We start from the raw sequence: 22,663 nt of genomic DNA on the forward strand, positions 1-22,663 counted from the left end.
ACTAATTTTTTAATGTGTCTGCTAGCTTTCATTTGGTAAAATATATAGAGTGCAGACCTTGCCTGCGTCCAGGGCAGCCATCGGGGGGGGGGGGGGGGGGGGGGTACAAGAGAGACAGTAGTGTGGACTCCAGGATGGGGCTGGGGCCCAAACAGTGGCGGTGCCACTCGAGCCGAACTGGCAATTATTCTACTGTGGCATAACAGGATTTGTCTATTCATCTCCCTCTTCCCTGGGGGTGTTATGGGCGACAGGCAAGCTACTTTGACTCTACCCCACATACCATGGCTCCACCCCCACACCATCTGCCTTTCACTTCATCTGCATCTATAATTTACCTATCAGATTGTTATTTGGCATGAGGGGGACCCTGTAGATTTGCAAAATATGGGGCCCAGAAAATTCTGATGGCAGCCCTGCTTGCGTCGTAGTGAAACATAGTGGGAGCTGCTAAACAATTAGTATATTATTGAAGTTAATGATGTACCCTGCAGATACCTGCACTGAGAGCAGTTTAAAAAATAAACTCAGGTAGTGGTCCTTGATTAAAAATAAAACAAAAACACTTTTAATTTTGATGCTTCAAGCTATGTTCAACCTTAGTTCACAAATATTTCATCAGCCCTCATTATGATGTGATATTACCAAGGAAAGCGTAACTGCCAGACATAAAATCAAAATTCAATTCTTTATTTTTAACTGGTAAACAAGTAATAAGAATGCTAACCAGGCAATGCAAAAGTTAAAAAGCAGTCTTACTTTTGTTGTTGATAAAAGTTCATTCCCCAGTTTACCTGACTCTTATTTGGTACATTGCTGCACAAAGGAAGTTGCAAGGCATGCTGGGTTGTCTTTTTTTGCTTCTTTACTTTCCCCTCAGACTTAACTAATGCAGCTTGACTGGCTGAAGCCTCTTTCCCTCCTGTTTTCCCCTCACACATCTCTGTTCCTCTCTGATTGGCCACTATTTCTCATGCTGAGAAGCTGCAACGTCACACAATGACAATGCACTTTCTATTGCAGGGCTGAGTTGGAGTGTCTGAAGACTGTTTGTGTTTGCATTGACAGTCCTCCTCCAGAGTAAGGGAGGAAATGACATCAAGATTAGTCCAGATTTGTTTGATCACTAAACTAATCATCCCCCCACAGCGATGCTGTAGTAAATCTGGGCCATTGAGTACCGAAACATCTGTACTGGGGATAAAAACCTGGCAGTCATTCTTAAAGGGAACATGAAGTGAGGTACCTGTTGCCTGGCTGTCCTGCTGATTCTCTGCCTCTAATACTTTTCGCCATAGACCATGATCAAGCATGTATATCATATATTGTTGACAAAAATCTGACAAGATTAACTTCATATTTTGTTTCAGGTGTGTAATTCAGACACTACTGATGCCAGAATGGTCATCAGGACTGCCAGGCAACTGGTAACAGGAAATAAATATGGCAGCCTCCATGTGCTTCAAGTTCCCTTTAAGATGTTCACTCATGGACTGACAGTAGCATGATAGACCAAATGACTGATACTCCTTGATAGGAAGAATTTTTGTATAGATAGATGCACCGCATACAAGTTAAATTTAGTCAGAGCTTAGCAGAAATCTGAATGGAAATAAACTATGCTGTTGATCTACTACTAATTCTGTACCACTACAAAACTATGCCCTACCCAACTAACCCGCTGCTTGATCAACAGAGATTTACCACTGTTATCACTGGTAGCGAACACCCTTCTGACCAATAGATTTTTCAATATGTTTTCAAAGCCCCCCCCCCCCCCCCACCACCACCACCACCATTCAGAAACGAATACATTATGCCATGGTGATCAGAACCCCCTCCCCCCCCCTTCCCCGAAAAAAAATAAAAAATAAAAAAAAATCAATTAACCAATAAATAATTAAAACATAATAATAATGAATTCTGGGGTTACGCCTTACCTGTTCCAACTAAAGCTAAAATTTTGGCTGAAATTCTACTTTAAGCCCAACTGAAATAAATAAATAAAATACATGACTGGGCAGGGCACTTATGATTACTTCTCTTTACATTATTTGTAATACTTCTTGCCTTAATTATGGGTGTCTGAAGCTGGCACTTAAAACAGGAATGTACCAACAGTGCAGGTATAACTCATTACCAAAATGTACACCAAATGTGTCTGCTGGGGATTACCACCCCTGTGGCCAAAGCAAGGAGCACTACTGGAGGAGCAATAGTCAGCACATGCCTAAAACAGGTCAGGTTCTGAAACATTCCTAATGCTTCATCATTTCTCCACCAAGACTAATTATATAAAAAAAAGTAGAAGTGGGTGCAAATTACTTTTTGCTTGGGAAAACTTTGTAGTGAGTCACTTGGGCCTGTTATCAAAATAAACAACTTCAACTTTATCACATAAAATTTCACATTAAAATATAAACAAGTCTTAAAAGAAGATATTAACTCCTAAGCAGTTAGCCTACTAATCAAACAAGGATTCTACCTTCGGAAAATTAAAGTTGTGAGTTCTTGCTCAATCACATCTACAACAGATGCCGTATATACAGGTATAAAATCCACATCAAAAACCAAGGATGCAAAAAGCCCTTGGAGAAAAAGTTTGATTCCATCTTAGTGATGTTAGGCTATTAAACGTAACCTGTTGATAAAAACTAGTCAATAGTTCACCATTCCTAGATCCTTGAAAGCAGTGTAGCTGTCCCTTTCACCAGCAAGTGAATTTTCATAGTGGCAACAGATGTCTGCTTATTATATACATGACTCATACAACCTGTACCATAATTAGATTTAGTTTATGCAGCAAAAGGATATAGATAATATGTTTACTCACCACTCACTAGCATACTGTAGCTTCAATGACTTTGTAAATTCTCAGTTTTATTGCAGACGCCTCAATGAAACCTTACTTTCTCTTTCTCCCGATCTAGAAGACCTTTACCAATCATTTTTATTTCTACATTGAATGTACCGGTAAGTTAAAGTAAAGAGAACACTATAGCTCTGAATGAAAACCGCAGCGAACGTTGCAGTTGTGGATGGTTTGTGTCATGCTATGCAATAACTGTCTACTGTGACTATGTGTTTTAGATCTAATGATCTATATTATATGTGGGTAGGGGGTGCAATGTTTGGGCTACACTGACAAGAATTATGTATGAGCTTTTTTTATCACATACTTACATACAGCAATTTATTCTGCTTTAAAGTGGGATAAAACTATGACATAACATTCAATAAAAATGTGTTTTCCTACTTTGTATTAACCATTTATTAATCATATTTTCTTTTATGCACAAGTAATATTGCCTGCTTACAAATTATAAGTTCCCAAACTACAGTTTCTCTATTATGAAAGCTGACATTGCATTTTACTGCATAACTGCTGTATTTATATATTAATATCTATCTAGTGATCATTTCTCACCACTCTCTGCTTCTCAGCTCTGTGCAGTTCAGTTTAAGCAGCTGCTGGCTGTATACTAACTGTAGCAAAAGAGGAATGTAAACAAAACCTAATGTCATCACCTCTTCGGATGCGGCTAGAAGCTGCAAGGAACTTTCCACTGTAGAACAAAGTGCTGTGTTTAACTGTTTGAAATTTGTTCTGCTACAATTTTTTTGTGGTAGTAGATTTTATGCCATAAATAATCTTTTAGCACAAAGAGGAAATGCTGAGTTTCATTCATACCACTTTAAATTATTAAAAACTAATTTCTACATCTCTCCTTTTGTTCCTCGTGGCAATCTTTCATACAGACTGGTCTACCGGGGAATAAAATAAATAAATAAAGTGTATATTGTGGATTAACTTTCCTATGTATTATAGTTTAACAGCATCATATCTAGTGGCCAGGAATCACTTTTCTTCTCTTCTTATAGGCCCTGCATTAATACTACAGTCTTGATTACTTAATAATATAAAACTAAAGGCATCCATTTTGGTTTTAAAATACTGGCAAGTCCTGCAGCAAAGTTATCTTCATGTGTAAACCCTATTTGCAGAAGTGTTAAGCAATTTGGACCCAGTTTAAAGGATGCTTCAGTGTTATGGTATTAAGTATATCCAGGACATATAGTAGATTAGGTCACCACTGCAAACTATTTTATTCCTTTACAAGTGGAAATATATTTCCATAATGAAAATTATTCTTCACCAACTTCTGGTTTCCACACCTGGGCTGCCACGCCGGCTTTCTTTGCAGAAAATTTCGGCCTTGGAGGAGCGACCAATGTTGCTATTGGTGATTCTTGTCTAGGCTGCATGGGATAACCCACAGAGTAGGATTCATTCGATGGAGTCAGGGCGCTGGATTGGTAGGATGGCTGCATGTTGTAGAGTGGATGAGAATTTTCAGTTGCTGGCATAAAGTTACTACTGTGAGCAGTATTCACAGGCTTATTGAAATGAGCTTGCTTAGCAGGAGGTATTGAGTCTGGTTTAATGTTTTTCTTAGGTGCTGCTGTATCAGAAGCAGTATCAGATGGGGGCTGAAAGGTGAATAATGAGGTGTTAAGCTGATATGGCTGGTGTTTCATGACCTCAAGAGGACTTAGCATTTTGGTGGGCTTTTTCTTGGCAGCTGAAGATCCTATTTTTGTGCCAGGTTTGTTTGCTGCTGGAGGATAAAGTGGTGACTGGATTGGATTATATGCTGTAGGAGGAGGTGCACGAACATTGGATGAATATTTCCATGATGATGGCAAAGATGGTGTTGGAGACATTGTTCGAGCTGCTTTTTCTTGCACTGTGGTAGAATCTACTACAAACTTTTCCATTCGGGATTGTCTCCTTGCAAATAATTCTGCCCCTTTACCTCTTAAGGCTGGCATTTCATAAGCTGTTCCCACAGCAGATGTGCCTGATGGAGTAGTGGGGGGAGTTTTGGGTGTAAAAATTTGATTTGCACCTTGGACTGGAGCAGAAGGACCTCTCACGGGACCTGATAAATCAAGAGAAGTAGGAGGGTTATATGAATTAATTTTTGGCTGTGCAATATTGGCTACTACAGGGATGGCATTTTGAAAGGGATTTTGGCTTGGAAACACTTGAGGTGGTTGAGCATTAGCAACACTTGGAGGTATCCACACTGGTGACATTGGAACTGTGGTTGGGGATTTGACTGTTGGTTTGGGGGCAACAGGCGGGGGTGTTTTTTGTTTGCCGCTATGAGCTTGCATAAAATTACATGCCTCTGCACCAAGGCTGAGGTAGTCCTCTTCAGGCCCAGATTCATTACCAGCGCTACGTTTGCCTTCTCTATTCTGAACAAGAGTGAGAAGTTCAGGATTTGGGCTTACTTTAGGTTGTTCTTTAAACGTGAACATGGGTTTGGTGCTCCTTCGTTTAGCCTCATGTAGAATCCCTGTCATGGCAGCTGGAACAGAGATTCGCTCATCTCTAGATGCTATTTGTTCCATTGGATACGATGGAGCCCACACTGCAGCTTGTGGTTTGGCATGCACTGGTGAAGACACCTGATATCTTGGCTCGGGAGGTGGAGTGACTGATGAGTAAGGAGGTGGTGCAGGGGCATCTGACAATGGACTTGCTACATTTCTATTTGAAGGAAATGGAACAGCTGCCCTATTTTGAGCTCCACCAAACGGTTTGGCACTTTTGTTCAGAGAAGACTGAAATGACGGGACTGGCTCATGCATACCACCGAAGCCATTCTGCACTCTTGTTTGACTATTGCTGACCTCAATATAGCTTTTACTCACACAGCTCTGAGTTTTTATACTTTGCTGCTGCTGTGCCTGATAGGAAATAGTAGTATTTACATTCTCTGTGACAGATACTTTCTCCTCCACAGTATGCTTTCGGAGTTCTTCTTGCTCTGCTGCTATCTCATCCATTCTTTGCTTTCTTCTTGCAAACATGAGAACCCCTTTGCCTTTGGTCTCTGGTAGTTCCTCCATTGCTTCACCGCTATTAAGTTTCCTTTCAACCTCTACAAGTCCAGTATCCCAGTCAAAAGTTACAATCTGAGTTTCGTTATCAGGATCTGAGAAGAAGTCTTCATCTAGGTCTGACTCACTTGCCCCATAAAAAGTGACATTAAAAGTGTTCTCTTTGTTTTCTTCGTCTTCGTTATCGTCGTCGTCTTCGTCGTCCACTTGCCTTTCAAGCTCTCCAGTACCGTAACTTGTCAAGGTATATTTCCTGGCCCTTTGGCGACGCTTCTTAAACATCAACACCCCCTTGGAATTGGGGTTCGGGGCAGCCGTCAGCAGGAGAGCGATACTTTTACATTTAGACTTGGCTTCTTTAACTTGCTTTTCAGAGAGGCTTTCACTGCGCCTAAGCTCTAAATAAAAAAAGAAAAGAAAGCAATAACTATAATGCCATGAAATATATATTCATAACATATAAAAATAATATTGTATGTCTATTTAATGTTTTCTTTCCAGATATAAGGTAACAGATAAAAGATGACTTTCCTTCTGATTAGGAACACTCTAGGCCAGGCATGGGCAAACTTGGCCCTCCAGCTGTTAAGGAACTACAAGTCCCACAATGCATTGCAGGAGTCTTAGAGCCACAGTCATGGCTCATAAAGGCAAATGCATTGTTGGACTTGTAGTTCCTTAAAAGCTGGAGGGCCAAGTTTGCCCATGCCTGCTCTAGGCAGAAACGCTAGCATTTAAAAGAAAACAAAAACAAACAAAAAACAAGTTTGATCATGTATTTCCGCTTCCTGTTGACTTCCTAGTGATTTGCATAAAACACATATAACAAACACATACAAAATGCATACAAAAGAAACAAAAACGCATATATGTGTTTTATATGTGCAAAACGCAAATGCATTAAAACACAAGCAAACTCAAGAAAAACGCATGTGTGAAATGTAAATGCTCTAAAACGCAACCTTTTCACGCAACGCCTAGTGTGTTCCCACCCTTAGTCTTGCTGATTCTGGACAGACAATGCAATCAAGTCTGTGGGTACTAATACAAATATACACCTGGTTGAGCTTGGATTGATTTTTATTTTCACAAGATTCCTGTTATTTCATTCTTAACAGAACCTGCACTCAGATTATATGTACACTAGAGATGGCCAATGGCATCCAAATATTCTGGAGTTGATGCAGCATTATGCAAATTTCATATGCAAATGTACGCAGTTTGAAAATGAACCAATCAAATCCTGCTCAGGTAAAATTTGATTGATCCATTTTCAAGCTGTTTGAAAAAACCTTTCTAAAGGTGCCCGTTAATGGAACCATTTTTTCATCACACTTTCAACAGGATTTGAACGATCCTAACTTATCAGAAGGCAATTATAGATAGTTCCAATTAATGGAACGATTTAAGAAGGTTTTACAATCTGATTCAATCATAACATCCAACTTTTGGAAGCAATAATTTTTCCTTTTCCAATCAACCAAAGTATCAGATGACATCAATTTGTGCCACAAATGGCAAAGTTTTCTATACAATTCGATCATAAAAAGTGCGTTGAAAGAACGGGCAACTTAAGTGATTAGATGAGTGTCCTCAGATTTTATTTTAGATCATTTTAACCCCTTCAGGACCACAGGCTTTACCCCCCCCCCCCCTAAAGACCAGGCCATTTTGTGTGAAATAGGCCACTGCAGCTTTAAGGCCAAGCTGCAGGGCCGCACAACACAGCACACAAGTGATCCCCCCCCCCTTTTCTCCCCACCAACAGAGCTCTCTGTTGGTGGGGTCTGATCGCCCCAGGTCTTTTTGTTTTTTTTTAAATAAATATTTACTGTGTGTTTTTTAATGACATCTTTGTTTTGTTTTTCTTATGCAATTTACCCTCCCTCCCCCCGTCTGCCTATCACAGCGATCGGCTGTGATAGGCTTCATAGGCTTCAGCCTATCACAGCGGATCGCTTCTGAGTCCCCAGGGTGACAGCCGTGTCACACGGCTGTCCCCTGTACAGCGCTGCTGTAGATCGCAGCGCTGTACACGTTAATGAGACGGCGGTTTTGCCATCTAACAGTCTCCCAAGCGGCAATCGCTCTGCTCCGCCCACCAAGCAGGAGATGCGCGCGCACCCTGCGTGCGATCTACTGCAAAACAGATCCCCAGGACTTTACGCCGATCGGCGTTAGGCGGATCTGGGGCTGCCGCCGCGGCCACGCCCATCGGCGCTACGTGGTCGGCAAGTAATTAAAATGCAAAAATATAAACTTTTTTCATTTAGTCAAATGAAAAAATTGGACATCCCAAGAGTTTGTAAAACCGTATTTACTGCTGTATAAGACACACTTTTTCTCTCCAAAAACGGGGAGAAAAAGTCCCTGCATCTTATATGGCAAAGGCAGGGAATACCCAACTTCCGAACACCCGCCAATACGAACCGCCGACCCGCTGCCATGTTGGGGATTTCCTGCCTTTGTGTCAGCTTCCCTCTGCCTCCCTGTCTCCTAGCCCCCCGTGTTGCAGAGTGTAGCGGCAACTTACCTCATCAATGCTTCTGCACGATTGCAGACCTCCGCCCTTCCCCCACTAGCTTCCTCTGCCTCCCTCTTGTCTCTCCTGCCCCCCCCCCCCTCCCCCTGTGCTGTAGTGTATAGCGGCAGCTCACCTTCCATGCACCGACGATTAATGCAGACGTCCATCTGCACAAAACTAAGCTTTCAAACAGGTATTTTAAATTCTACTAATAATAGTGGATAAAAGGAAAAAAATGTCACAAAGCTAAAATAACGCATCTCCTTACTTCCTAACCTGAAAACAATACAGTAGTTTTTCTCAGCTAACGGGGCATTTCCCTTTAGGCCCGGTTCACATCAGCGTTCGCTATCCGGATTTTCCGGATCTGATCCGGACCGCATGCTGTACAAACGGAACGTACGTTCCGCATAGCAATGTAAAGTCTATGCGGATGTCCACACGCGTCCGTTCCGTACGTACCGGAGCCGGATCGGATCCGGACTCCGGACTCTTTTCCAACATGCGCTATTTTTAGGTCCGGATCTCCAGCCCACGCACCCGGACCTGAGCCTGACAGCACCATCCGGAACACAGAAACCAATGGGAAACGGAAGGCACAGAACACACTGCCGACAAAAACCTGACGTTCTACCCCACTTCCTATGCGTATCCAAGCGGCCATTTCGGATGGGGACACATGGGCCAAGCATGTCTGGAGTGGAGCAGCAGTGACAGACGTGCTGGAGCTGTTTGGCAGAATGTCGGAGGTGGAGGTGAGGCCTACAGCGGAGGAACCTGATTCTACAGGTGCACCAGGTGCACCTTCTGCTGACCCCAACATTTTTTTCTTAAAATTACGCTATTTTTTGCCCACGGATCCGGATGGCAGCCTGATGCATGCCTGATGCAAACGGACCGGATCCGGATCGGATCCGGATCGGATCCGGATCAGGTCCTGATCCAATCAGGATCCGGTCTGTTTGCATGGCAAAACGCAAGTGTGAACGGGGCCTTAGAAAGCAGAGTTGCAAACTGTTACACTGACCACTTTATGGTTGATGAAGGAAAATTTGAAGATGAGTAAATATGATGGTGAAAACTGTCTTTCAGGGAGAAAAAGCTGAGGAAGTATGAGACAGGCTGGAGATAGTAGATTGTAATGTAGAAGAGGAGGGGTAACAAAGAACAAGAAAGCAGTCATAGCACAGGTAGACCAACTGATGCTCAGCAAACAAAAGGCACAGAAGAGGAAGCCACATGTAAAGTTCAGTGAAAATATAAAACAAATGTGAATGACAAATAGGTGAACGAGAATAATTATTAAGGACTGGAATATAGAGAAGTAAGACGTAAAGCCAAAGAGATTCTTGAATAAAAAAAAGGAATGAGGAGGGAGAAGAGAAAGCTGAAAACATAAGCAGGTTAGTGTGGTAAGAGAAGTGGAAATCAATAATGTAGAATAGTAAGTACATAGACTTGAAAGAGATTAAAAACAGAAGGAAAAATAAGGAAAATGGTTACAGCATTAGATTTAGATGTGTACTTAAAGAGAAACTGTAAGGAAAATACCCCCCTCCCTGGGGGATAGTTAACTTGGGAAGGCGAAGCCTCTGGATCCTAATGAGGCTTTCCCCATCTTCCTAAGGCTTAGGGATCCAGCGCTGGCTCCCCCAAAACCACAGCTGACACTAGTTGACGGCTCTGGCGCAGATGCAGTAGCTCCTGTAATATTTACCTTCCACGGCTCCAGTGCAGGTGCAGTAGTGGCATCTCGATCGGGCTCAGGCGGAAGTAGCCAAGCCCAATCTGGTCCACTCTACTTCGCAGGCCTGTGCTGAATCGCAGTAGGTAAGCACTGGATTGCGGAGGATTGGGAGGGCAGGGTAAGCCTCATTAGGATCCAGAGGCTTCCCCCCTCCTGAAGTAAGTATCCCCCGAGATGGGGGTTGTTTTTAGAGATTTTCTTGAGGCCTCATTCACATTGCGTTCCGCTCGTGTAGCCGTTTGCGTTGGTGGTTTTTGGAGGACTTTTTTTTTGTCCTCCCGGCGCTCCGGTGGGCGATTCGTTTTTGTGCAAAGCGATTTCTACGCGCTTTTCCCGAGTGATTTTTTTAATTCACTCCCTGACGCAAGGATCACAGACTGAGAATGATATTTCCTAAACCTCCACTCTTGTCATATCGGCAACCACACAATCTAAAACAGATGATTGTCAGGAGCTCTTTGAATAGGCCTCAACAAAACGGAACATCACCCTGCCGACAAAAAATATGTGGGACCTGCAGACACATTTACTCCACTGACAGGGTAACGATACCAGGTTCACAACAGGAGTACAGAGTACAAGGTACATTTTCCTGTGGTTCCACCAATCTGGTATATCTGATCATGTGTGCTAAATGCCCCAATGTTATGTACGTGGGAGAAACTGGACAAACTCTGCGCAAACGTATGAATGGACAGAGGCATACTATTAATGATACCAAATCTGGACTCCCAGTTGCTACACACTTTCGGTCCAACGGACACAGCATGGATGATCTTCATGTCACTGCCCTGAAGGGTGGCTTCAAAACATCAAATGATCAATTAATAGCAGAAACAAAATTTATAAATTGGTTCAAAGCTGTGCAGAACGGTTTGAATAAGGACAACAACTTTCTATATTGGTATGAGACTGATGATATTTGAACTTTCTCATAATATATGGGAAAGAAAAAAGAAAGCCCTCATAGCAAGCACCACTTGAACCTGTGATCCTAGCACACTTGCTTTTGTTATTTGCCGGTGTTGCGGATATTTTTCTTCATTTGAACTTTCTCAGCCATTATAGCTGAACTTGTGAACTAAGAATTTACGATACCTCTGGGTCAATCCTAATCCCAGGTCTGTGAGCAGGGAGTAAACAAGGATCCTTATCTTAGCTAACAACCTCTAACCTCATGTCGATGGTCTGTGTGAATTAAGGCATCTTAATGACATGTATTTATGCTTGAAAAAATATCTGTTTTCTCTTTTGATGTTGCATGTATAATGCTGTCTGTACCACCAGTTTGCAAACTAACAGGATATAAGCCAGACGAAGGCTGCAAGGCCGAAAGCTTGCTTATTTTTATTCATTTTTAGTTAGCCAATAAATGGTATCATCCTGGTTTAAAACTTCTTGCTTGATGCAAGTCAGGAAGTGAAGTCTTTGACCCGGAAAATAATAAATACAATGTATTTATTCTTAAAAACACGAACGCAATCGCTACAGATGGCTCGAACCTCCAATTTCTGGTTCGCGAACCTTAAATGCAAACTTCCGTAAAAGTTCGGTTCACGTGAACTTTCGCGGACCGCAATACACTTCAATGGGGATGCGAACTTTGAAAACTAGAAACATTTATGCTGGCCAGAAAAGATGTTTCAAGGGGTCTAACATCTGAGTTTTTGCATGGATGAGTGGGATACATGCCAAAAGTCCCGGGGAAAAATCTGGATTTGACGCAAAGCAGCTTTTTAAGGGCAGAAATCACATTGCATGCTAAATTGGAGGCCTAAAGTGCTTTAAAACATCTTGCACGTGTATACATCAATCAGGGAGTGTAATTAGAGTACTGCTTCACACTGACAGACCAAACTCACTGTGTAACGCACCGCACACAGCTGTTTGTGTAGTGACGGCCATGCTGGACTGGTGGGCACCATGGCAAGAGTGCAGGCCATGTCGGTTTTCAAGCCCATATGGTCGCCGGGCTGAGGTAGCTCAATGACAGAACAACAGTGACTGTCCAGCTGATTGAATCTGGTCTGTCCACAATGAAGCAACAACCTTATTATCTTGGGTGTGCCCCGCCCCCCGGAGACACTCATATAGCCGCCGGTCATTGCTTCATTGTGATACACAAGCCCCTTCACCGCGGCAAGGTAACGATCACGAAGGGGAATTGGAACATGTACATGCCTTTTGTTTGTTTGTTGCAGCTGCAGTGGAGCCAGAAAAATTAGGCAGGCATGTACACACACCAGAAAAATTATTATAGCGGCCGCTGCGGCCTTAAAAATTCAGGAATCTGCCTGGAGTCCTGGACCCTGTTGGTGGTGGCGGAGAAGGCTGTCAAGTGGCCTGCAGGCAGAGATGCTGTGTGGGGACCGACTTAGTCTTGGGGCAGGCAGTCACATGGCGGGCAGGCAGAGATGCTGTGTGAGGGGACTAACTTAGTCTTCGGGCAGGCCTGAGCGTGCTTTGCAGACCAGGCATCCGTGGTCAGATGGACCCTTGACCCAACACTGTGTGCCAGGGATGTCACCACTTGCCTTTCAACATCACGGTACAGTTTAGGTATCGCCTTTTTTGAGAAATAATTGCGGCCTGGTATCTTTCACTGTGGTGTGTGGCTTTGTTTTTGTGTGCTGCTTTTCCTCAGGTGGTCATGCCATTGCAGTTTGTGCTTTGTAATCATGTGCCTTCGTAAGGTAGTTGTCCCTACGTGGGTCTTGGTCTTTCCACGGCTCAATTTTCGGTGGCAGAGAGTACAGATGGCATTGCTCTCATCTGAGGCAGACACACAAAAAAATGTCCACACCGCTGAGCCCTGGGATGATGGCACTTTGGTGATGGCTCCCGACAGAGTGTTAAGTGGGGTGCCAGAATCAGAGCAGGAGGCGGAAGATATGTCATGCTTGCGTGCGGATGCTGAGGTAGATTCTGTGTTCTGTGTTAAATAGTCAACTACATCCTGACAATATTGGGGGTTGATTCTTCTGAACACTGTACTTTGGTCGAGGGCCTCACGAAATCACCACAGCACGACCTCGAACAGACCTGCCAGGTGGCCTGCCTCTGCCTCTTGTTTTGTCCATATTGGGGGGGATGAAGTGAAAGGTATGCACTGACTTGGCTAATACAATGTACGGTTACACAGGTGCAGTGAACAGGTAGCAGTGACTACTGGTACAACAATGTGCGGTTACACAGGTGCAGTTAACAGGTACGCACGGACTGGTATATAAAACAGCGTGCGGTCACACAAGTGCAGTGAACAGGTATGCAGTGACTGGTATTACAAATGTGCAGCTGTCACACACACACACACACACACACACACACACACACACACACACACACACACACACACACACACACACACACAGGTACCGTGAACAGGTGTAGTGACTGGTGGTATATAACACTGCGTGCGCTCACGTAAGTAAGTAGGTAGGTGCACTGAACAACAACAGGTGGGTATGCAGTGATTGGTATTACAAATGTGCAACTGTCTCACTCACACACAGGTACCGTGAACAGGTGCAGTGACACTGCGTGCGGTCACGTAGGTAGGTGGGTGGGTACACAACAACAGGTAGGTATATGCAGTGATGGATATTACAAATGTGCAGCTGTCACACACATAGGTAGTCACTGAATGTGCTGGGCCTGGCAGTGGCACAGTAGAAATTACCAAGGGGCCAAGGTCCAGCTGCTAAGACTGACTGACAGGGCTGTATATGCAACACAAGTTGCCCAGATATCCGGATCCGAATCGGATATCTGAATCCAAACTTTTTGGTATCCGAGTAAACTCGGATATCGGAACCCAATATCCGGCCGGATTCGGATATTCGGATATTCGGATAGAAAACTGGAAGTGACCTGAAAATGGCTTAACCAGTTCAGCCTTCAGTCGTTTTCACTTTATGCATCCGAGCAATGTTCACCTCCCATTCATTAGCCTATAACTTTATCACTACTTATCACAATGAACTGATCTATAGCTTGTTTTTTCCACCACCAATTAGGCTTTCTTTGGGTGGTACATTTTGCTAAGAGCCACTTTACTGTAAATGCATTTTAACAGGAAGAATAAGAAAAAAACGGAAAAAATAATTATTTCTCAGTTTTCAGCCATTATAGTTTTAAAATAGTACATGCCTTCATAATTAAAACTCACGTATTGTATTTTCCCATCTGTCCCGGTTATTACACCATTTAAATTATGTCCCTATCACAATGAATGGCGACAATATTTAATTTGGAAATAAAGGTGCATTTTTTCCGTTTTGCATCCATCACTATTTACAAGTTTAAAAGTAAAAAAAAAAATAGAACTATTTCATCTTTACATTGATATTTAAAAAGTTTAGACCCTTATGTAAATATTTACATGTTTGTTTTTTTTTAATTGTAATGGTTTTTTTTTTTATATATTAAACATTTTTATTTGGGTATTTTTGGGAGGGTGGGATGTAAATAGTATTTGTTTGGGGTAAATATATGTGCATTTTTTTTTTTTTACATTTAGTTGTAGTTTGACTTTTTGGCCACAAGATGGCAGCCATGAGTTTGTTTACATGACGTCACTCTAAGCGTAACATACGCTTAGAGGGAGGCATAAAGCCAGAAAAAGTGAAGCTTCCGATAGAAGCTGTCGCTTTTTCAGCGGGGGAGAGGAATCAGTGATCGGGCACCATAGCCCGATTCACTGATTGCCTGGCTAACGAACCGCGGGCCGGGATTGTAGGTACTACGTCCTGGAGGCATAAATGGTTAAAATGCTTCCAAAAGTTTTCTGTCTCTCTCTCTTTTTCTCTCTCTCTCTCTCGTGCTCTCTCTCGTGCTCTCTCTCTCTCTCTCTCTCTCGTGCTCTCTCTCTCTCTCTCTAGGCCTGGATGCCTTCCAAAGGGATTTTTGCCATTGAAGGTGATTTTAGCTTCTGCTCGGATATCTGAACTAACTATCCGCCCGGATTTCAGATGGGAAATCCGAGTTTGCTCAAATAGTCAATTCGGATTTTAAACAATATCTGAATTGGTTTTCAAAGTTCGGATAGTGGAAAAAGTTCGGATTATCTTGGTAGTTCTTGCTGGTAATCTTGCTGAGCACCACTGGTTGCAAGAATCCCCAGGTAAGTTAAGCTGATTTTTTTTTGTACTGAAATTGATTGCATGTATCAAGAGGACATGCTGCAAGATGTAGGGCTGACATGGTAACAGCATGCAACATCGGGATGAACAACGAACACAACAGAACCCCTGGTGCTGTCCCACCTAGTGTAAAATGTGCCCTGTACGTGGATACTTTACTTGTCTGTGTCCATCGCCGGCTCCATTCTCTGTCCTCCATCCCCATACACGCACCCCATGTAGTTGCCAGCATAACGTGGGCCCATGTGTGATGTTACACATGATGTGCCTACTAATACGGGGGCACAAAGCCAATTTCTGAGAGATTTCACGATTAGGATTTCAAATTGATTGGGAATCGGCCTACAGTGTATGGGCATACAACAGATCTCTCTCTGGTCAGATTCGATCAGAGAGAGAGATCTGTCTCTTGGTAGATCTGCCGATACATTAACTGATGTATGGGCACTTTAAAGGAGTACTAACCCAGCTAGTACTTTACCTTTACCCCATCACCTCACAGAGTAAAATGTATGATAGAAAAATCTTGAAAATATCCTTGACAGAGCAACTATCATGAAAAATTGAAACATTTAAAATACATGTTTACACATACAAGCTATACATTTGTCCTAGAGAAAAATATACTCTAAATTAATTATTTGCTATGTCGCTGTCACTTAAGGTTCCCATCAATCAACAATCTTGATTGTACAATCTTACCAAATCTACGTAGCAGAAGGGTATACTGAGTAGATATACTTTGAATGGATATTTTAGATAATCTCACATATTACTAAAGTGGGTATGCACATCCAATTTTGATTGACCAAGATTGTATTGGGCACCTTAAGATTATTGTGTCCACATGTATTTTGAATTTTAAACATTTTTGTGATAGTGGTCAATTAATGAAGTGGCACAAGGCATCAATAAAAAATGTAATTCATGTCCTCCAATGTAAACTAAATCATAATCACCATATTACACTGTGATCCACAAAGGTATTGAAAGCCCTGTCCCTCTCCCATAACTAAACTGACTCCAGGATGCCCAGCTATCTCCACATATATGGGCAATGACATCAATAGGATTAGCCTACAATTTAGCTAAACAGAGGATTTTTATCAAAATTGGCTTTCCAATTACAGAGTTCACATTAAAAACAGTTTACTTGGATACATTTTAACAGTGAGGTCCTGCTGTCAAAAGCAAAGATGGCATTCACTAGGCCAGGGACAATAACTCTAAACACAAGGTTGGATTTACAGGTACAAACAAAGCCTCTGACTGGCAGTGACTTAGTTATCTTTAAAAAGACACTGAAGCGAAAAAAAAAAATGATATAGTGAATTGGTTGTGTACTATGAATAATTACTAGAAGATTAGCAGCAAAGAAAATATTCTCATACTTTTATTTTCAGGTATATAGTGTTTTTTCTAACATTGCATCATTCTATAATATGTGCAGATTACACAACACTCAGCATTCAAAATGAGTATTTCAGAGCAGTCTGTGAACTAATGACCTCTCCTCTAGCAGAGCAAAAGTAAACAGTTCACTTACAGTTGAGATAATAAAAGTCAGATAACAGCCCTCTCCACGACTAACTTAGTGGCTTGTTTGCATAGAGATAACAACTGGAGTTTCTCAACTCTTCCTGTACTGGAAACAATTAGACTGATGTATCTGATCTTAATGTTTTATTTCTTAGCTGTACTACACATACAAATCATAATATCATAATTTTTTTTTCACTTCAGTGTCTCTTTAAGGCAGCTGATCAGAGGCTTTGATTACCTCCCAAATCCCTTTTCCACAGAATCAAAGGCATGAAGATAGCTTATATGGCACTGATGGACATGCCCCCTCCCCCCTATTTTTGATTGGAGGTGTCTGTAAATAATCAGGAAACATCAAATTTTCCACAATCATTCGCTAACCGGCATTCATGCCGAAGATCAAGTACAAAATAGTTGCCAAAAAGTATTTTGCTCAAATGCTTTTTTAATGGTTATTTTTAACATTTAAAGGATGCATATTTTAGCAGTTAATATAGCAAAGCCTCCGTACATACATAACGCCAAATTTGCAGGGTATGTTAAGGAAGACAGTGGGAACAAGAGGAAAAACATTTTTTCAAAAAGATCTTGTATTTTGTGGAGAAAATCAATGTTAAAGTTAGAGGAAAAAGTCTATATTTAAATGCGGTAAAATTACAGATAATGTGTCAGCATGTATAGAATTTTTTTTCTTTTTATATACATTTAACAAAAAATAACATGGGCCCCCCTCCCAAGAGGATTTTTTTTTTTCCAAAAAGATCTTTAGGAAAAAAGTCTATGTTTAAATGCTGTTAAAGAGAACCTGAGGTGGCATATTTTAATCCTAATAGGATCCAGAGGCATGTCGTGGTCACAATGACATGCCTCTGGGTCATTGTACCGCCGCTGCCAGCCCCCCTGTGCTCTGCTGTCCCCCCTTAAAAGATCGCCAGGCTAGCGACAATATGCTGGTCGCTAGTCTGCTTTATTTATGTGATGCTGTCAATCAGCCTCCTCCGCATCACCCCCTCAATAAGATGCTCCCCCCCCCCGCCTCTTTTAGCTTCCTCCAATAGGAAGCCAAGCCGCGACCCAGGAAGTACTCCTGGGTCGCGGCTTGCCTCTGGGTCCTATTAGAATTACAATATGCCACCTCAGATTCTCTTTAAATAACAGATAATGTATCAACCTAATGCTGGGCATACACGATTAGATTGACCCGTCGATTTCAGTGCATAAACGCACCGTGTATACTCAGCATAACAGTAATGTAAATTTACATATATCAAAAGAAAGAGCAGTGAATTTCATGTTGGGGTTTCCAGGCGTATTGGCCCCCTGGAAACACCATGGAAAATGTGGCAACGCTTTGATGTGGGGTCCGCCCTCCTGAGCCTCTAACTTTAACATTGATTTTCTCCAAAACTACAAGAACTTTAATGTTGAAAATGCGAATGCGAACTTTTGGCAAAAAAGCTTGCATTAAATGTGAACGGCAATCAGCCGAAGTTTGCCGGGAACTGTCCACCGGCGAGCTGTTCATGCAACAGTGAGGACTTGATAAAGGTTCCAGGACTTAACATGTATTTTCATATATATATGTAACGAATCCCACTCTTTTACATTAGACTGCAACCCTGGCTGGTGCATGTGAGCCCGGGGTCTCCCGTTATGCTTTAAAAGCACTGTTAACTCCTTAATTGAATAAAGTCAGTCCTTGACTTACTTAGCAAGATTTAGTTTAGTATAAACTTAGGAAAACAGTGCTTGTACAGCAGGCAATTTAGATTTTAGCAACATTTTACCTATCAGACACTCTTGAGTATTTTTAGTCTGAGTGCCTGAGCACAAGTGTCACAAAAGCATGGGATGCACTGGAAAAGTATGTCTTACATTCTTGCCTGTGCTTTGAGGCTAGCTTCTTATTTACAGCAGTCTTACCTCAGCAGTGCATTTCACCAGCGGCTGTCCTGTTTATGTGACAGCTTCTAACAGCTGATTAGATAAATAGCTGCACACAGGCTGGCCACTTCATGTGGACCCTGAAAAGCCTGCTTCCTCCTGTCATTTTATCAGCTTATAATGCACTTACTACTATTCCTAATGTTCACAAATAACTATTGGTGCTTAGAAAGTATCTGCATGTCAGCCCAGATCTAACGGTAATAAAAAGACCACTATTGAGAAAAATTGTAAAATTTGAAATACTGTACATAAAATCACAAAAATATTTATCCCAGAGTAAAAAAATGCAATTGCTTACTTTTCTCTTATGTTGCTGTTAGGGCTCGTTTCCACTAGTGCGGTGCGAATCGCTGGGATTCCAACGCTGATGAAATTGCATGCGGATGCGATTCTGCGTGCGTTTTTGCCGCGATTTCGCATAGGCAGGGTATATGCGAATTTAACCATGTCACTGCCTGGTTCAATTTACATTAGTTTTCATGCGAATTCGCATGCGAAATCGCGACAAAAAACGCATGTGCGTTTTCCCTATCAAATACATAGCCTGCGAATCGCCTGCATTCGTCACGCAGGCGAATTCTGCAGGCTCTACCGTGCAGAAAAATCCTGCACAGAAAAACGCTGGAAAAAACTGACAAGTGGAAACAGGGCCATCCACTTGTATTGGCTGTGCGAATCCGCATGCAGACAACGCATGCGGATTCGCTCTAGTGGAAACGGGCTCTTACTTACAGCAATAGAAATCTGACTAAACTGCTAGGTTTTGGACTAACCCATCTCCTCATGGGGGATTCTCAGGGTTTTCTTTATTTTCAAAAGCACTTAGTGAATTGGGGTTGCTCAGTCCAACTGCCAGAAAAGTATGCAAACAGGTGGGGGGTGCTGTCATGTGTGTATAGATCATTTCCATGGAGTGCTTTTGTAAAGAATAAATAAAATATTGAGATCCCCATGAAGAGATGGACTAGTCAAAAACCTGTCAGTTCCGTCAGATTTCTACTGATAACTGTAAGAGACAACAACATAGAAAAAAGGTAATTTTAAGCTCATTTTACTCTGAAAGAAACACACCTCTTATTTGTATGTGTTTACTTGTATACTGAAAATTTACACTTTAAAATAATGGTCCTTTAACCCTTTTACTGCCAAGCACGTACTAGGTACATTGTGGCAGGTAAATGCTTTAACTGCCAGCAACGTACCTAGTATGTTATTTGGCAGTTTTGCCCTAAGGAAGCAGCGGTTACGGGGCTGACATCATTCTTCCCTCCACGTGGCCCCCCTCCTCTACCCCCCTATAGGGCTGGAGCAGCGGTCGGAGTATTATTACTCACCCGATCGCTCACTCCATGCGGTGTTCCGCTGGCAGCCATCTCATTTCTACTTCCAGTTTGATGTGTAGCAACTACGTGTCGTACAGAGATTGGGAGAGGAGCCTGCTCTCGGGGTAGACACCACGTGGAGTGCTAATTACACACTGAACACTGTCCTACCTATACTGGGGAAACTATATCTGCTACCTATACCTGATACCTATACTGGGGGCACCTACTACCTATATACGGGCACCTGTACCTGCCACCTATACTGGGGCACTTATACCTGCTACCTATACTGGGGCACCTATTCCTGGCTACCGGTACTGGCTGAACCTATATCTGGCTACCAGTACTGGTGGCACCTATACCTGGCTACCAATACTGGCTGCATCTATACCTGGCTACCTGGACTGGGGCATCTATTCCAGGCTACCTATACTAGCTGCAGATATATCTGGCTACCTGTGCTGGTGCACCTATCCCAGAACAGGAAAAGTGGGATACCGATACATATCTGATATCGTTGGATTCAGCAGAATGAGGGCTTATCCAAACAGTAACATTTTTGTCAGTAAATGTAATTCTTTGAAGAAAAAAAAAAGAAAGATATTTAATTTCTTTATTTCACTTTTTTAAAACATATTTCACTCAAAAATGTTGTTGTATCTCCAAAAATGTACTAAATTTTGTTTCAGTGTTTAAGCCCAATTCATTACGGAAAAAAACAATATATAATGTGTCCTATTTCCTGTAGGTTTTCTTGTCAAAAATACTAAGTAAACCTAATGGGTGCAAAATGTATAAAAACTGCTTGACAGTAGATGTACGCGTTTAGGACAAATCGGCTGGCAGGGAAAAGGTTAAGTTGTGGAGGCATGGAGATCAATAGACCACATTATGATCCTACAGATTCAGTCTGAGATTCACTAAAATTGCCTGCTGGTAAAGCAGAGCAGGGGCACTGACTGACAAGCATTGCAGAAAAGAAATGTTGTCTCAAACGGAGATACTTATTTGTAGTAGTACTTTGTTTCTGGTTGATAAAAAATTAAAGTAAGCCTATAATAACTTTAGGAGAGAAAGTAACATACTTATCACCTCAAGACCACCGATCCAGCATTGGGACCATCTAGACCTTCCCAGCTATGCTCCAGTCCATAAACAAGTGAGGCAGCATTTTGCTGTCGCAGAACGCCTCACATCTGCACAGTAGAATGAATCTGCACGGGCTCGGTGGAAAAAGCGAGGCTTCCTGTGCTGGGCTTCAAGGGGACCCAGCACTTGATCAGTGGAAACTAGTGGGGCAGAGGAAGTTTCTGGATTATGGGCTTCCCTCTACTGAGGTAGGTATCTAAATGAGGCAATTTTTTCCATACAGGTACTGTACATTGACTTTAATGGATAAAATGCGTGCACCCTATGAGAAAGGTCAGGAGAAACATCATTTGAATTAGTGTCTTATCCGGAGATAATGAAAGCTGCCATTACTGATCTCATCGTACAGTCAGGGCTGGATTTGTACTCTTTATCGCCCAAGGCCGCTGTCACCAGCCACCTCCCTTCAGTATAGGTAGCCAGATGACCCCTTCCCTCTAGTATAGGTAACCTGTTGACCCGCCCCTCCAGTATTGGTAGCCAGATGACTCCCTTAATCCCGCCTCCCCCCCCCCCCCCCTTCAGTATAGGTAGCCAGCTCGCCTTCACACCGCAGCAGCCATCAGTGTCACTCATTTCTCCGCTCATCTCCAGTGCAGAAGTTTCCTCTTTCCCTTTGCCTCTAATGCTGCCCAAGTCCATAGCCGCCCGCAACAATACAAACGTGCACAGAGAGCAAGGTGGCCACTGCACAGGCCGCTGGCAACAGAGTACCGCGGTCAGGCTGTTGCCTGATCTTCCTGCTTGCAAATGCTGCTTAAGTTCAGCTTGCTGCTTTGGTGCCCTTGCTCCTGTGGTGCCCTAGGCCATGGCCTAGCCGGCCTTGGCCTAAATCCGGCCCTGCGTACAGTAATGATGATTTCTGGTTGTCATAGGGATCCTTTCACCTCAGCAGCTTCTGAATCATCCAGTTGTATGGATTTAGGGCTGGTGAACACCAAGAGCGGTTCTGAGCATTTTTAAAAATGTTTGCGCTTTGTAAAGCGATTGGCTAATGTATTTCAATGGGATGGTTCACACCAGAGCGATTCGTTTTTTCCTCGAACACAAACTCGGGTCTTGCAGCATTTTTTCTGATTTCTGTGGCAATTCAGCTGCAATGTTAAGTATAGGAAAGTGGAAAATCGCGCTGAAAAGTGCTAGATCAGAACGATTTTTCAAGCGTTTTTGTTACAGAAGCTGTTCAGTTACAGCTCTACTGTAACAAAATATAAAAAATTGCTACACCAAAACGCTCCAAAAATCGCTATGCATGCTTAGAAAATCGCTAGGCACATACCTAGAATCACCTTAAAAAATCAATTCAAAAAGCACTAAGCATTTGCGATTACGCTAGTGCTTTTTGGTGTGCACTGGGCCTGGAGTCAAAAATCCT

At 42.5% G+C, this 22,663-nt stretch overlaps 1 protein-coding gene across 1 annotated transcript in view; it reads right to left on the reverse strand.

Annotated features, from left to right (window-relative positions):
• SYNPO2 (synaptopodin 2) overlaps nt 1-22,663 on the reverse strand; it is a 304,927-nt gene that overhangs the window by 68,373 nt on the left and 213,891 nt on the right. The window contains exon 4 of the mRNA XM_068280520.1: nt 4,177-6,311. Coding sequence (XP_068136621.1) covers nt 4,177-6,311 — 2,135 coding nt within the window. The remainder of the gene's footprint in view (nt 1-4,176; nt 6,312-22,663) is intronic.

This window comes from Hyperolius riggenbachi, chromosome 1 (genome assembly GCF_040937935.1).
Source record: "Hyperolius riggenbachi isolate aHypRig1 chromosome 1, aHypRig1.pri, whole genome shotgun sequence".
NCBI classification, from domain to species: Eukaryota; Metazoa; Chordata; class Amphibia; order Anura; family Hyperoliidae; genus Hyperolius; species Hyperolius riggenbachi.